This window comes from Epinephelus moara, chromosome 7 (assembly GCF_006386435.1).
Source record: "Epinephelus moara isolate mb chromosome 7, YSFRI_EMoa_1.0, whole genome shotgun sequence".
Classification (NCBI taxonomy): Eukaryota; Metazoa; Chordata; class Actinopteri; order Perciformes; family Serranidae; genus Epinephelus; species Epinephelus moara.
This window is the reverse complement of record NC_065512.1, coordinates 18,686,960-18,702,007: the sequence shown is the minus strand read 5'-3', so window position 1 is coordinate 18,702,007 and position 15,048 is coordinate 18,686,960. Positions and strand designations below refer to the sequence as shown.

Below are 15,048 nucleotides of genomic sequence, written 5' to 3'. Positions count from 1 at the left end.
GTTCACGCATACGTAACTATTTTAAATAGGAAGCTGCGAGCCATCTATATTTCCAACCGGCATCTACAATGGAGTCTCCAGTTGAGTTCATCCTACCGATCGCGTAACTTGCATTATTCATCATGCTTTGTTTGGTGAACGACAGATGACAGGGGACTTCTGCTAGCTAGATAGCTAGCTAACTAGCTAACATTATGAGGCAGCATAGTTATACTAGCTGGCGTGTTATCGTAATGTGAAAAATCCGACAATTTTGCAGAACAGGACAGATGACAGACGCCAGATAGTGCGAGCTAGCTAGCTAGCTAACAAGCAGCCTGACGACGGTAGTGTTAGCTATGTATGAACTTTTTCCCCTGTCTCTTGCTCGGTGATAGCCATGGCGACGTCTACCCCTCGCTGGCAAGTCAGCATCTGAAATCCCTCGCTCCGAAGGGCTACCCCTACACGCAAAAAGGAATTGGAACACCCCTACCCCTTGTGGGAACGCGCAAATGTAGTGGTAGGGCCAAGGGGTGACATGTCACAGCCTTCCAAATCACATACCTGTACTGACCATTGCAGAACAGCACAGTGTCCAGAGGGAAATGTTGGCACTGATTCTGCACTGAGCTGACTCAGTGGGAGGTGCAGGGATGGTGGATGGTATTGCGCCTCGGTGAGACACTTGCCAAGCAGCAGACCACCGCAGATCACTGTTCGAGACCATCAAAGAGCAAACTGGTTGTGTTAAAGTGACCTGTGACTGTTTTTCCAATGGGAGTAGTGCCACGAAAAGTGATTGTTTTTTACCGAGACTTTGCTGTGTTTTCAACAGGTATAGTGCCAAGAAAGCGATTGTTTTGTACCAAGACGTCGCAGCATTTCTAGCTGGGATAGTGCCACCAAAAGCAATTATTTCTTACTGAGACATTGCTGCGTTTCCACCAGGGATTGTGCCACCAAAGCATGGTATTTCGCACCAAAATATGATCTTTTCCTAAACATAACCAAGTGAACTTAGTGCCTAAACCTAACCACACATTAACCACAGCATTGTTGAAACGTACAAATGTTATGTATCCGTGGTTTGCAGAAACATACAACGCCAAGATCTGGCGAGAGTATTGACTATTGGCAGGAGACAGATCTCACACAGAACATCTGTAAAATGTTTCTGAATGCAAGTGATGCATGGTAAAAACACAGAAAAAAGATGTGGAGGAACCACTGCAGACATTTTGATATCATAAGATGTAATTAGTCTCTTCTAGAGGAGAGGTTAATGGAGTAATAATGATGATTTTGATTATGATAAGCAAGATATAATAAGGAGGATAACCTTTCCAAACGGAAAACCACAATGACTCATACTGTACCTTTCTGCTCAGGCAAATGACTCAGACAAGAATGTGACGTGTATTTCCATATTCTCCAGAAGCTTTTTTATTCACGCAAAGCTCTATAACATGTTGATCTAAAAGACAGGAAGTGCACTCATACACCACATGAGGGCGGCGGTGCGCACACAAACAGCTACAGCTGCTTTTAGCCATGGCCCTATTAAGAGCATGAGGTCATCCATCCATCCGTTATACCCACCTATCCTTGAGGGTCGCAGGGAGGCTGGAGCCACCTCCAGCTGTCATAGGGGGGACGTCTACACCCTTGACAGGTCGCCAGGCCGACACAAAGAGACAGACAACTATTCACACTTAATTTAGAGTCGCAAAATAACCTGCATGCACAACGCGTGGACATTGTTTCCTCTCATCACTCAGATCCAGTCTCTGAATTCTTCGCATTGTTCATTTAAATTGCCCTGCAGTTTAACAATAGATCCCAGGCTATTTTTGTCAACCTAAAATTGAAGAGATATATCTTAAGGTTTGTCACTATGACAAGATGATGTGGACTCAGATATGACAGATAGAGGTGGAGCTATTATTAAAAAAAGGTATTAACTTATTCGTTAACACAGTGTTGCTGCACTTAATGCTTCCAGCTGAGCTCATTAAACTCCTCAATTACTTTTAACCCCACAATGCCATCCCTTCTTTTATACCTCAAGAAAATTAATTAACTCTTCTTGTGAGTGATTCAATATTTTTTTAACACCCGCACAGGGCGACTATGTTTCACACATGGAAAAACGATTCATGTTTTTTCATTTTATGGTTTTTATCGAGCTTTTTAGATTGAGAAAACACCCCTCACACACATACCCACACACACACCACCCACCCACCCTATATGACATTAGTCTCCCACTCCACTCTGCGCTCACTCGCTCTCCATGCGGTTCACTTGGCACAGGCGCAGCCGTGCGCCGCGCTCCTCCTTTATCCTAGTGCGCACCGATCCCTGATTGAGGCGTGTGATGCCAAGTGAGACACATCCACTACAGCAAAGGTGGGAACATAAGCGAACATTTAGTAAAGTGCAGTTTTGTTTTTACATTTGTTTTGCAGAGGTTTGGAAAGCGACAACTTGCCTCGGTCTGAAGTGCGAAGAACCATGGATGAAGAGTTATTTTTACCACTTTAGAGGTTCAGACAAAAACTGACAAAAGGTCTGGATCGAACTCTCCGTAACCTCAATGATCATTATTAAATAAATAAGACATAAACATGGATCTTTATGCGCGAAATGAGACATTTACATCTCCCGAGTGGGTCGGAGCGCAGACTGACGCGCTGCAGAGCGGAGCCGGTAACGGGAGTTTGGAGGCATCAAACATCACCAGCGGCAACGATTCCACACACATACCTCAGCGCGTGAGGTACAAAGGTGAGTGGACACGCAGATTACTCAACGTTTATCATCTGGAGGTTAATTAAAACGTGCAAATGTGACCTCATATTGTATTGAATTTCTTTCTGGGAAGGTGACCTGGCTTGGCTCTCCTGACAAACTCAATTGTGCTGCCAAGGATATTAGATTTCCTTTAAAATACCCTCAGTCTAATGATAGGGTGTTAATGAAGATTTGTTCAGATGTTTGGCTGTAATGGCAGAAGATTTTTGAACTGAAAAGAGGATAGACTGACTTCAAATAACTACAGATAAAAGAAGATTTTGTGTAAGGTTTGGCTCATAATTAAAAATTCTACTCTAAAAAGCAAAAGTGTATTTATCATTTTAGTCATTAATCAATCTATATTTATAACATAGCAGAATACCCTGATGCCCTGATGTGCCTGACTCTATTTTTCAAAGTAAAGCTGCATTGTTGGCCTCTCTTTGGCTTTACTTTACGGGTAAATTAATGGGAAAAAGACAAGCCTTTATTGATCCCCACATGTGCACATGCAGGTGTTTACAGTGAAATGGAGATCAGAGAGCAGTCAGGAATCAAATCCCGGGCACACAGGGAGATTGATTCATAAAAAGAAGTCAAATGGTTTCATACCTGGGCTGTGCTGCATGGCCGTGCTGCTGCTTTCTGCTGTTTTTCAATTTAATATCTTTCTGTGTTATGTACTGTATAATGGAAACATTTCCAATCCCTTAATTTAAACTGAGGGTATAGGATGTGTCTGCATATTGTAGGTTGGACAGACTGTAATATCATTGAGGCAAATATGTGATTTGGAGCTACATTAATACAACTGACTTGATTTGAGCTTGTGAACAAGAAAGAAGAGTGAAATGCGTCATCACTCCTGCAATTTCCTATCTCCACCTACAAGTACTTTTTATCAATCAACACTTGCTATTTTCATCCCTTAACAGTTGTCAGGGTTTCCATGTGTGATGAGGTGTGTGTGTGTGCGTGTATGTGTGGGCTACATGAGTGTAGCAGACACCGCAGAGATTGAGCACCTTCATTACGCTGCTGAGTGTTGACAGCTCAACATCATAAGTGAGAGACACAAGTTTGTTAACTGAATGATTTCGCTCCATTCCAGTGTTTACCTCGCATCTCCTCCACCTGCCACTGATGAGTAATTCCGAGCACCCCGCAGTGAGTGTGACCCATTACACTGAGCTAAATCAGTGTGTTGAAAACCCACTGGGGACACCTGGTGACAAGTACAAATCAAGACCGCCGTGTCTCGCTGTCTGGTGAGAAGTACAGGAAGTTAAGTTGGGAGCTGAAGCCATTTTTATGCTCCATCATTATGTTATTTCGCCCACACACACTGTGTCACTTACAGATTATCACTTTTCCCCACTTTGGCTTTTTGCTCTCTCTGTTAGCATTTCCGCTGTATCTTCCAACAGGACCACACGCCCATCTTCTAGAGAGAATAAATGAGGCTGTCTGACCCTGCACAGCTGCTGTCACCATCATTACTCACTCCGCCACCTCAGACTTTATTTCTCCACTACGTTCGCTCATCTCATTCTATCTCCTCTCTCTGTCCATCACTCTGACACTTGATCTTTATGGAGCAGTTAGAGTTGTGTGTCATCATCAAACCCCCCCTATTTTTCTGCAGACCAGGGATATAAGAGCATGTGCCACTAACCACTTATAGTCTTCCCACATATAGTCTGCAGGTTTTCATTCTCACCAAAAGGCTCTTAGAATTCAATCTTTCCTCTTGGAGAGATGTTACCAAGCAGTGAAATCAACTGAGGGTTGTGTTCAGACTTGATGAAACCAACAAGTCCGCCAAAATAAATGACAAAATGCATTGTTCGTAATTGACCTTTCAGTGTATCCTCATACAGGCATGCAAATACAGTGGTTCATATGGTATCTATTAAATTTTGTTCCTACAAATCAGTGGCGGCTCCCGCCAAATTTCTCAGGGGGGGCAATTGTTGTGATGATGGCTGAGGTGACCCGTTCAATGGGTAAATTTGAATTAATTTGGCTCTACAATGACTGAACAATCCACTGTGGTCATCAACAGACTAATTTTTATCAGTTTGCCCACACAAATATCTTTGAATGTAAACAGAGACCTGTTTTACCGTTAATCAAATAAAATTGAGTAAGGTATTCACTGAGTCATTCTCAGTCTTTATCAGAAAACATTTTATTATAGCTAAGTGGAAATTAATTCTGTGTTCTGATTAAAGATTCCCCTCAATGTTCCCCTCAATGTATATGGTGACTACGGCCCTGTCAGCATGCATTAGGCTACAGTTGTCTGGGTATGCAAAGGTGAAGTGGCTGGTCTTGTCATACAAAGTTTGATGGAGTGTCAACTGGACAATATGGAGATATTTGCATCTTGAAAGCCGGACTACAAATGTGGATAGACAGGGAGAAACACACGCAAGCCTAAGACGTGGTAAGATACGATATTCCTCACTATATGAAGTGACTGATAATGGATTGTAAAGAAATTCGTCAGGTTTTCATTTTGTAGACAATTGATCTGGATTTATAGCGTGATGGGATGACAGCACAATACTGTGTGTGGTATCATTGGAAAGCTCTGCTCCTGTGCTTTCATGTGATATGCGTGGCATTTCTGTGCGAGCCTGCATTTGCGAGTAATCCATCCAAGAGTAATGTGTGTGCAAAGCTGTATGAAAGTTCTGTTATACATCAATTTTAGTGTAACTTTATCATTTTTTTTTCGCTGTGAAAACATTGGACTACCGACAAGTGTCTGACAAAGCTGCAGTTCCGCTGTTTCACGTGATATGTGTGGCTTCTCGCTAACGGTCGCGGAGAAAATCCATAGAGAAGAACGAACAGGTGTGAATTTGGGCGCACTATGTGTCCTTTCTTTTTTCCTATATGGTTAACCTATATGGTTAAAAAGCCTCTTGGATCAGCTGGAAACTTTAGTCATGTTGATCTTGAATGTGACCGCTGCTCAGTGGTGCTGCCTCATGTGATGTCGGAATAATCGGAAAAATGTGTTTCCGACCGTAAAGCAATATTTCAGTGGAAACAGTTGATGACATGTTTTTTAAACATTTTGAGTGATAAAATACAACACATCTTCTTTGTAATGTCCATGATGTCTCCACATTACCACCTAAATGCTCATGAACACACAATGAAGTAAAAACGACTTCCAGACATGGGAAATCGGACCATCTGAAGAGCACATGAATGATACTTGGTGGTTTACGTGTAACGAAAACACGCCCCTCCCAGAACACATAGAGATTGCATTGGAGTGCCTGCATTTAGAAAAAAAAGCATTTTACATGGAAGTCTATGAGAGTGAGTCGGGGCGATTTCCAGCCAGGCTGATATCGCCCCAAAGGGCCTGAACGTGACTTCACACTGCATCTGATTGGATATTCAGAGGCAGGACGAGCTGTTTCAAGTGAAAATTATCAGCATAATTAACATTATTATTGACATCAAGTTACACACTTAACGTAAAGTTACATAGGTTAGATTTTGCAAAAGAAACAGTTGGGCATCGTCATGTCATGCACTTAATGTAGAGTTCCATACATAATGTTAAAATGAGTAGGTTAGGTTTAGGAAAATAAACATGATGACGATGTACTTTATAATAACTCAAAGTTCACTTGATTTCAGATGGGACATGAACACCAGCCTCCTGGGGGAAGTCCTGTGTTTTCCTTCTTCCTCTGACTTTCACTAGTTATACTGCTTCCTTCTAATTCTGGTGCATTACTTTCATAGCTACATGTACAAACAGTGCATGAGAACAGCCTTAACAATGACACAAAGCGTCTTTTTCTGATCTGACACCCCTTTTCAACACATTCTCATTCTGACCTCGTCACATACCGACGTTAGGTCGTGGACTTTCCATGCCCAGCAGCGTCGAGGGAAACGTGACCATCCAACAAACATCGACTTTCACCCACGAGAGCGGTCTTCGCGTCCTGTAAAATTAAAAAGCCAAACCATGTTCTTTTTTTCCTAAACCCAACCACGTGTTTTTGTTGCCTAAACCCAACCACGTGCATTAGTTGTTGAAGGAAAAAAAAACATCAATTCACAGTGTTGTAGCGACAAAAATACCAATAAACGGTATATTTCCTGTGAAAACAGAAGTGCATTTTGAAAGAAGACAATGCATGTAACAGGCAGAACTTGACGTGGCATCCCAGAACGTCAACAACCAACGCGCCCAGGGTACCTTGCACGTCGTATCTGAATGTGGAAAGTCCATGACCAATCAATATGTGATGAGGTCGGAGTGAGAATGTGTTGGTAATAATTTCTTTTGAGGTACATAAATTCTGAAGCATGATCACTCAAATAACCCACATTTAAATCAGTGAGTTTGGAGCTAGGGAGGAGTAAGGGGTGGATCTGACAATAGACTGGGGTGACTCATTGCAGACAACCTGTCACTCAAAGTGGCCACAACCTCAATTGTGCATGAGTTTAAACTTCAATAAAGTTTGAGCCAGTGAGTTACATAAAAATTTTACCCTGTACAGTTGCATGACAGGGGAAATTAGCTATAGAGACCGAAACCATTTTTGTACCAGGCTGTAAACCTGTTTTTTTCTGCTGTAAAGTTGAACACTTTAACATGGGGCTCTATGGGGGTTTACTTAATTTCAGAGCCAGCCTCAGGTGGCCATTCAAGGAACTGCAGTTTTTGATGCTTTCATGTTGGCTTCATTTACAGCCCTGGAGGTTGCCGCTTGAGGAATATGAATGTACTAGTCATCGTGGCTCTTGAGGAGCTTTGTGATGTTCGAGTAAATAACCTCAGAGATTTTACCAGGCTCTGAGACTGCAGTTTATTAAAGGAAAGCCTGCATTAGACACCGGTGATGTGGTGTTTGAACGACATTTACCAGACAGGGAGGGTCAGACAATCTTTTTTTATATATCTGTCTGGAGCACATTCCTCATTTTTATGGGGGTGCAGCACTAAATCACAATAATAGTGCACAATGCAACCCATGGGTTATTGATATCTCTGAGATATTTCAGTGTTTGGGAGATTTTAACCATGGATACCGGCATCCAGCAAACAGGAGCAAACACATCTCAGAGCGAGGAAAATCCTTGCCCATCGCTGGGAGGGAACATATCGCTCAACCACAAACACCTTTCAAAATGTTTTCACATTGGATGCAGCTCAGGTGTTACTTTGAATCTGGAACAGAAACCTGCAGACTCTCTAACTGCTTCATGGCACATGGTTTGGCACCCCTACTGTAGACTTGATATCAGTTATAATGGTTTTAAAGTGAGCCTGTCAGACACTGTGAACTGCACAAGACAATACTGAATAACTATTAATTTATAGAGTCAATAAACATGTTTACAGGTTGTCAGGGATACTGGCTGATCGGGGAGCAATTCATCATACAACAACAGTAGGAGGTCATTACTTTAGAGGTGATGATGATGGTAGCAGGAGGGGTTATCAGTCACTGCCAGGAATGAACCACCATTTTCATTCCTGAACACAAGGCAATCTATCCCTCACAAAAGGCATTTAGACAAAAAATATTAAACCCTCCACTGCTTTTCATTTCCCTCTTCACTCCCACCACACCACTTCTCTCGCCACTCCGTTCCCCCTGTTTGTGTGTATTTTACTATCCGTCGCTCACATCCTCTCATCTCACTGCTTGTTGGGAGCTGAGGTGTTTAATACATGCCTGCACTGTGAGCCAAGCCACCAACATGTTGTTTTGTAGTTTGACCGCAGTGACCAGGGACTCTGCGGCTCGTGTGTTGTATTCTGTCAGTCAACAGGAAGTGATGTGGTTCAGTGCCTCCGTCAACTGTTGGGGGGTGCAGTTGGCTTAGTGACAAGGCTTAGATGACATTTACTATGCTGGATTAGCTACTAGCTGTGACATTTACCGATACCTCGGTCTTACAGGAGCAGAGCCGGTTTTTCCCTGATAGGTGCAGCGAGACGAGGGGCCAACTGGGACAGAAAGTGACACACGCTGCATATGTATTAGACAAAAGGAGGGGGGGATAATTCACAGTCAATAAGAAACAGATGAAACCTTAAATATTCATGGATGAACCCCATTATTAATTAATCCAAGATTTCACTGCATATCTAACCATAGCCCTCGTCACTGCAGTTAACTTTCCACTTGAATTATTTTTTGAGTTATTGTTTGCAGGGAATCTGTTCATCAGCCTCTCACATCCTCTCACACGCAAAATGACATGATGCTTTCAAATCAGTGTTAGACAAGAGGTGGAAAAACTTTAATGGAGTGTACATTTGTACATTTGAACTCAGCTGTAAAATATGTCTAATATAGCAGACATGCTGTGTGTATGAGATGTGACTATAGATAGGGATACACTCCTGAGATAGTATGTGCAGGTAGTGCACTCAAATAAGATGTAAATTGAAGATAAATTGAGGCAGTGCTCGACAAAATTGCAGGACTATTTTGAATAACTTCAAACAACAAACCTCTGGAAGTTGCAACAAAGTCATTTTTCCAAAATCCTGCTCACAGTGCCTCTCGTCTGTAAACAGGGAGCAGACTGTGTGCCAGAGCCAATGGTCAGACACGGCTGATGGGCACTGCACACACACATACACACACACACACACATACACGTACACACACTCGTGAAACCGGCTTCCCACACCTCCAGTGCTACAGGCTTCCCTTCTGTCATTCGGCTTTTTAAACTGAAAATAGTTCTCCAAATAATTGGTGGAGCGGAGTGAAAACTACACGTTGCCAAATGGGAAGTGTTGGTTTCTTTTTTTCCCCCCATAAAGCTGTAGTAGTAAAGCAGCTTCAGTGTTAAATAGATTGGAGTATTTTACTACAATAGAGTGACCCCATAATGTGTTTTAAAGGGATAGTTCACCCAAGAATCAAAAATACATTTTTTTCTTCCCCCCTGTGGTGCTGTTTATCAGTCTAGATATTTTTGGTGTGAGACGCCTAACGTTTGCTGAGATGTCTGCTTTCTCTCAAACATAATTGAACTAGCTTGCACTTGGCTTGTGGTGCTTAAAGCAGCTAAAAATACATTTGAAAAACTCAACAGCAACGTCTCTTTCTCAGAAATCATGACCCGGTTCCTCAAGATAATCCACAGACCTTGTTGTGAGCAGTTTCATGCAGGAACTATTTTCTTTCTACAAAACTAAATCTGCCAATTGTATTTCAGCACAGAAGGAAGCATGCCTCTAATCACGGATAAGATGTTCATGACAGCATGAGCTGTAACAATTAATGGCGTCCTCCTCGGTTGAGCTGTAATGTTAGCCAGCTCAGTGGTGTGAGGTGAGCTTGCACCTTTACAACCTTTACAAAAGCGGCATGGTGGTGCAGTAGCATTGTCACCTCACAGTAAGAGGGTTCTTGGTTCAAACCCTGGGGTGGGAGGACCCTTTTGTGTGGAGTTTGCATGTTCTCCCCGTGTCAGCATGGGCTTTCTCCGGCTACTCTGGCTTCCTCCCACAAAGACATGCAGGCTACTTGGTGACTCTAAATTGCCCATAGGTGTAAATGTGAGTGTAATTGGTTGTCTGTCCCTATGTGTCAACCCTGCGATAGTCGGGTGACTTGTCCAGGGTGTACCCTGCCTCTCACCCAGTGTCGATGCCCCTGCGACCCCCAACATGATAAGCGGTTACGGAAAATGAATGTACAGGGGTGAATTTTTATTTAACTCATTCATTTAAATTCATCCAAATACGGTCTCCTCTGAGTCCACAAACCAATGGGTGATGTCACAGTTGCTATGTCCATTATTGTTATACAATCTATGGGATTCTTAAACCAAAGTATTGGACAAAGTTTCATTTTTTACTGGATAGTGGTGCTAGATGTTGCTACAGTCCATCCTTAGGTGGTACATGATAAAAAAAAAAAAATAAAAAAAAAAAGAATTCAGTCTGGACACTGCCATCCCTAATAAATAATTACATAAATAAATAAATAAATAAATAAAAGCTATAGTTACAATATTTTATCATGTCAGGCTCAGAATAATTTCCCCAGAAAGAGAACTGCATTGTCTGTGACTTAACATATTTTAAAATATTCCAACAGTAGCTTTTGATATTTGTCTGGCATCACTTTTATATTAATACTTTCTGACTTTGTCACCTTGATTTGTCACATTATATATGGTGTCCTTTTGCAGCTTCCCATCAGCGAGAGTATAATAATTTTCTCCTATGGTATTGTTCCAATATTAATGAGTCTGTCATGTCTAGAGGATCTCCAGACATCAGGGATTTGTCTGCCAGTTGTCTGTCACAGGTGGTGAAATACTAAAAGCTGAGCACTGTAGGTGGATTATTCATTATGTACCCACACCAGGAGCACCATGTGCGGCACAGCTGTGTAGACCAGCACAAATAGGAGTTCCATTCGAGCCATTCATCATGTCTAACTCTTTCTCAGCTAAATGCATCACCGTGTTCACCAGCTGGTCACTAAATCTGTCTGGCTGCTGTTTTGGTAGTGTGCAGTGTGTTCATCTGAGCTTTTTAGCTGTAAACTGCTGTTGTGGGCTTTAAAACCAAAACAACAATTCAAAAGATGCTAAAACGCACCTTCAACAAGTCTGGTCTTCACCCTTTTGTGATATATCAGAATGTATTTATTGATTACATTGTGTATTATTGATCTGACTAGTCAGTTTCACCAGGATTTTTTTCATGGCAGTTTTTCTATAAAATTGTGATGCATGTTGCGATGTATGGATGTTCATTGGCATTTCTGTTGCAATGAAATTGCTGGGGCAAGTGAAAGTTGCAAACATAGTTGCAATGCTTTCTTTGATTAGGGGCCTGATATTATGATAATTCAGTGTTTCCCATAGAGTTACAATCTATTTGTGATTGTCAGGGAGCAGCAACAGCTGATCCCTGACAATCAGTTGTTGCCACTGTTTGAGGCAGCACTAAAGGATTGTCTCTGGGAGCCGCTCTCCTCCTGGACTCTCTGCTGTCCAATCCTTACAGCAACATCAAAATCACTCGACTCTGTCGTTGAAACCATTAATAACTGTTGGGTACTGTTAGCCAAGTGTGTTAGTGTGTGTGTGTATGGGTGTGTGATTCTGTCTCAGGTGTGGAGCTTACTCTGATAAACGTAAGAGAGAGGGGTAAGGGGGCGCTGAGCGGGTCATTCTGTTGTGCCAACCCACTCAGATGTCATCGATTTCCGGCACTTTGGCGGTGACTTCCAGCATCAGACACAGACAAAAAAAAGCCGTCCTTTCATGTTGGCATGATACGCAGCTGGTCGCCGTTATAATTTAACGGCACCTGGGTGGAAGGGGTGGTGGATGGGTCCAACAACCACTGACTTTCACCCGAGAGGTCGGTGTTTGCTTCCCTAAGATTGTGTTCTTTTTTCCTAAACCCAACATACATCCAGATACATCAACTTTGTTTTCAAAATTCAATCAGGAGAGACTCATTTTTATAGTAAAAGATTAAGGAGGATGATGAATCCATAGTCGAATAGAGAACCCCCCTGGGGTCGAGGAAATGAGAAGAAGATGGAGAAGTGCTGATGATCTGGATGAGTAGAGGAATGAGCCTTTGCTGAGCTCGTCCTGGCCTCTGGATATGATGGCTGGAGGTGAACTGGGTGGAGGAGGGCGCGAAGATTCTGCCTAAAATGACAGCTGACAGCAGCAGAGGAGAAAGCAGGATTAAAATTTTGCAGTAGCATCCTGATTGGCTGATAGAGATCGTGGCGAAGTTTGATTGGATAACTAGAAGAGTGAGCACCCATAGTCAGCTGATTAGAGGAAGCAGTGGGAGTGGGAGGGAGAGAACTGTGAATGGATGAGCACAAAGAAAGTCTTCCTGACTGATCTTACGCTGAGCTTCATTTGTCAAATATATGTAAAGGAGTAAAAAAAGTTGACATTGGACAAAGTTCCCTCTGAATTTTTGTGTAGTGGAAGTATAATACTCAAGTGAGGTACAATTGCCTAGAAACTTTACTTTCTTTACACTACTCTGTCCTGTTGATATAAACGTTCTCAACCCAAATGTGTTTGCCTCTTTAAGAAACATTTACAACTTCATTTACAGCTTCTAGATCATAAATGCCACCATGCTCTGTAATACCTGTCTGTGTATATCATAACTTTACAGCTTTTAGAAAAGGAAATGTCTGTATGCCAAGAATATTCATTTAAACAGTCTTGTTGAGCACCAGTTTTATGCATCAGTATAAATCTGCCAGTGAGGCTGTAGAACAGAAAACAACAGAACAAGAGTGCTCAACTTCATCGAGCAGAAATATTTATTTGTGCCGCACATTGGCCAGCAAGCACAGGTAGAGCATTAGTGAGCCAGGTGATTAATATAAATGCTTCCGCTCTAAACACAGGAGCAGGAGCAGCTACTGGAATTGCTGGCCTGAAGGAACTGGTAAATGTGCTGAGGGAGTTATCAGTGTTTCCTGCACAGCCAGCGAGCACACAGGAAAGCTAATTGGCTTGGACTAGGTGGGGGCCAGTGTAACATATTTCATTAGGTACAAGAGAGAGAGACAGTAATAAAGAAGAGTGTTGGTTCCTCTCTCTAACCAGTCATCTGCCTGCACATTCTCATTATACTCACGCAGACAAATGTGCACAAACAAACACAAAATTAAACACTTTTGGTGTCTTCCATTTGCAAGCCTGCTGTGGTTAAGAAAAACTCTGATGTACTGTCAGCAGAACAGTAACCACCATATTAGAGGTAACTGCTTTTTATTTGCATAGGAGTGTGGGAGACAGATGGTGAAGCCTCATGTCAGTAGATGGAAGACTGTATTTGTGTGTGTTTGTGTGTGTGTGTTCCTGAGAGAGATGAGAGCAAGACAGAGGAAGACAGACTTTTGCTGACCAAGCTGAGCCTGAATCCATTGCTAAGTCTGCCAGTTAAACAAACATTTCAGAGTGGTTGGGTGGAGGCAAGAGCATTAAATCAATTAAGTGACATGCCAGCATCCTACTTTATGATCCACACATCTGACCATATGGATTTAGAGAAGCCAAATTCCATTTTTGATGGTCCTCTTTATCTTTATGCCAGCTTTTGTGCTGCAGATTTTTGCAGCTTAACCTGAACTGTACACTGCTTTTTGATAAACACACAGATTATGTGCCCCAGCCAGCTGAGCACAATTCATATATTTACATCCCAGGTGGGTGACTGTAAATCAATACGACTCAGGCTTAGGATGATGTCTAGCAGATGTGACACAGGCGAATGGGAATATATGTTTATTCTTTAATAGGGTTTATGATGTTCAGAGTCAGTGGGGTGTGAAATCTATGATACTGAGGATACTGATCAGCGGGAAAACATAAATCAGCTAAAAGGGCACTAGGAGAGTGCAGACCTCCACCAAGGACAATAGCCCAGTCTTTTATGATATGCAAATCGGCAAGCATAACCACTATGTCTGGATGCATTTCCAAAACTATTAGACTGATCTCAAACTATGGTTGTGCCTTGCTTTGGCCTTTTCATCTCAGCTGGGCATTTCTAAATGAGAAATATATTACATATAAAATATTTGCGAAAACCAGAAAACGCTTCATCATGTACACATGGACAAATATCAAAGACTGGAATGACATCATGAACATTGCAGCGTGTTATTAAAAAAAAAAAAAAATAGTTTTCAGTGTTAAATTTGGTGGTAAGGCTCTGTTCTGGGACCTTTCTGCCTTTCCTAGGCCTATGCAGAAAGTCTAAGGTGGAGAGAGCACACCTCTCTGCCCTTCCACGTGCAGACAAGGAAAGCCTGAGACGGAGAGAGCAAACCTCCTTGCCCTTCCATGTACCTACATGGAAAGCCTAAGGCAGAGAGAGCAGCAGCAAAAAACTCCCTGGGTACGGAAGAGAGAATGAGAAATGCATGGGCCTGGGTGAAGTGGGTATTGGTTGGAGAATACTAGAATACTAGTTGAGTCAGGGCCACTTAAATCAAAGAAAACTTCAGTTCCATTTGCAGTATTATATTTGGCAGTATGACTCTGTTCTGGGGCCTCTCTGCCTCTCCTAGGCGTATGCAGAAAGCCTCTTCCACGCACCTATGTCGAAAGCCCAAGGCAGAGAGAACACACCTCTCTGCCCTTCCACGTGCAGACCAGGAAAGCCTGAGGCAGAGAGCGCACACCTCTCTGCCCTTCCACGTGCAGACAAGGAAAGCCTGAGGCAGAGAGAGCACACCTCCCTGCCCT

General features: G+C 42.5%; 1 protein-coding gene across 1 annotated transcript in view; it reads left to right on the top strand.

Moving 5' to 3' along the window:
* Positions 1–2,329: 2,329 nt before the first annotated feature.
* The window catches only part of LOC126393018 (cholecystokinin receptor), a 38,290-nt gene continuing 25,571 nt past the window's right edge, over positions 2,330–15,048 (top strand). Inside the window, exon 1 of the mRNA XM_050048843.1 lies at positions 2,330–2,769. Coding sequence (XP_049904800.1) covers positions 2,610–2,769 — 160 coding nt within the window. The 5' untranslated portion in view covers positions 2,330–2,609. The remainder of the gene's footprint in view (positions 2,770–15,048) is intronic.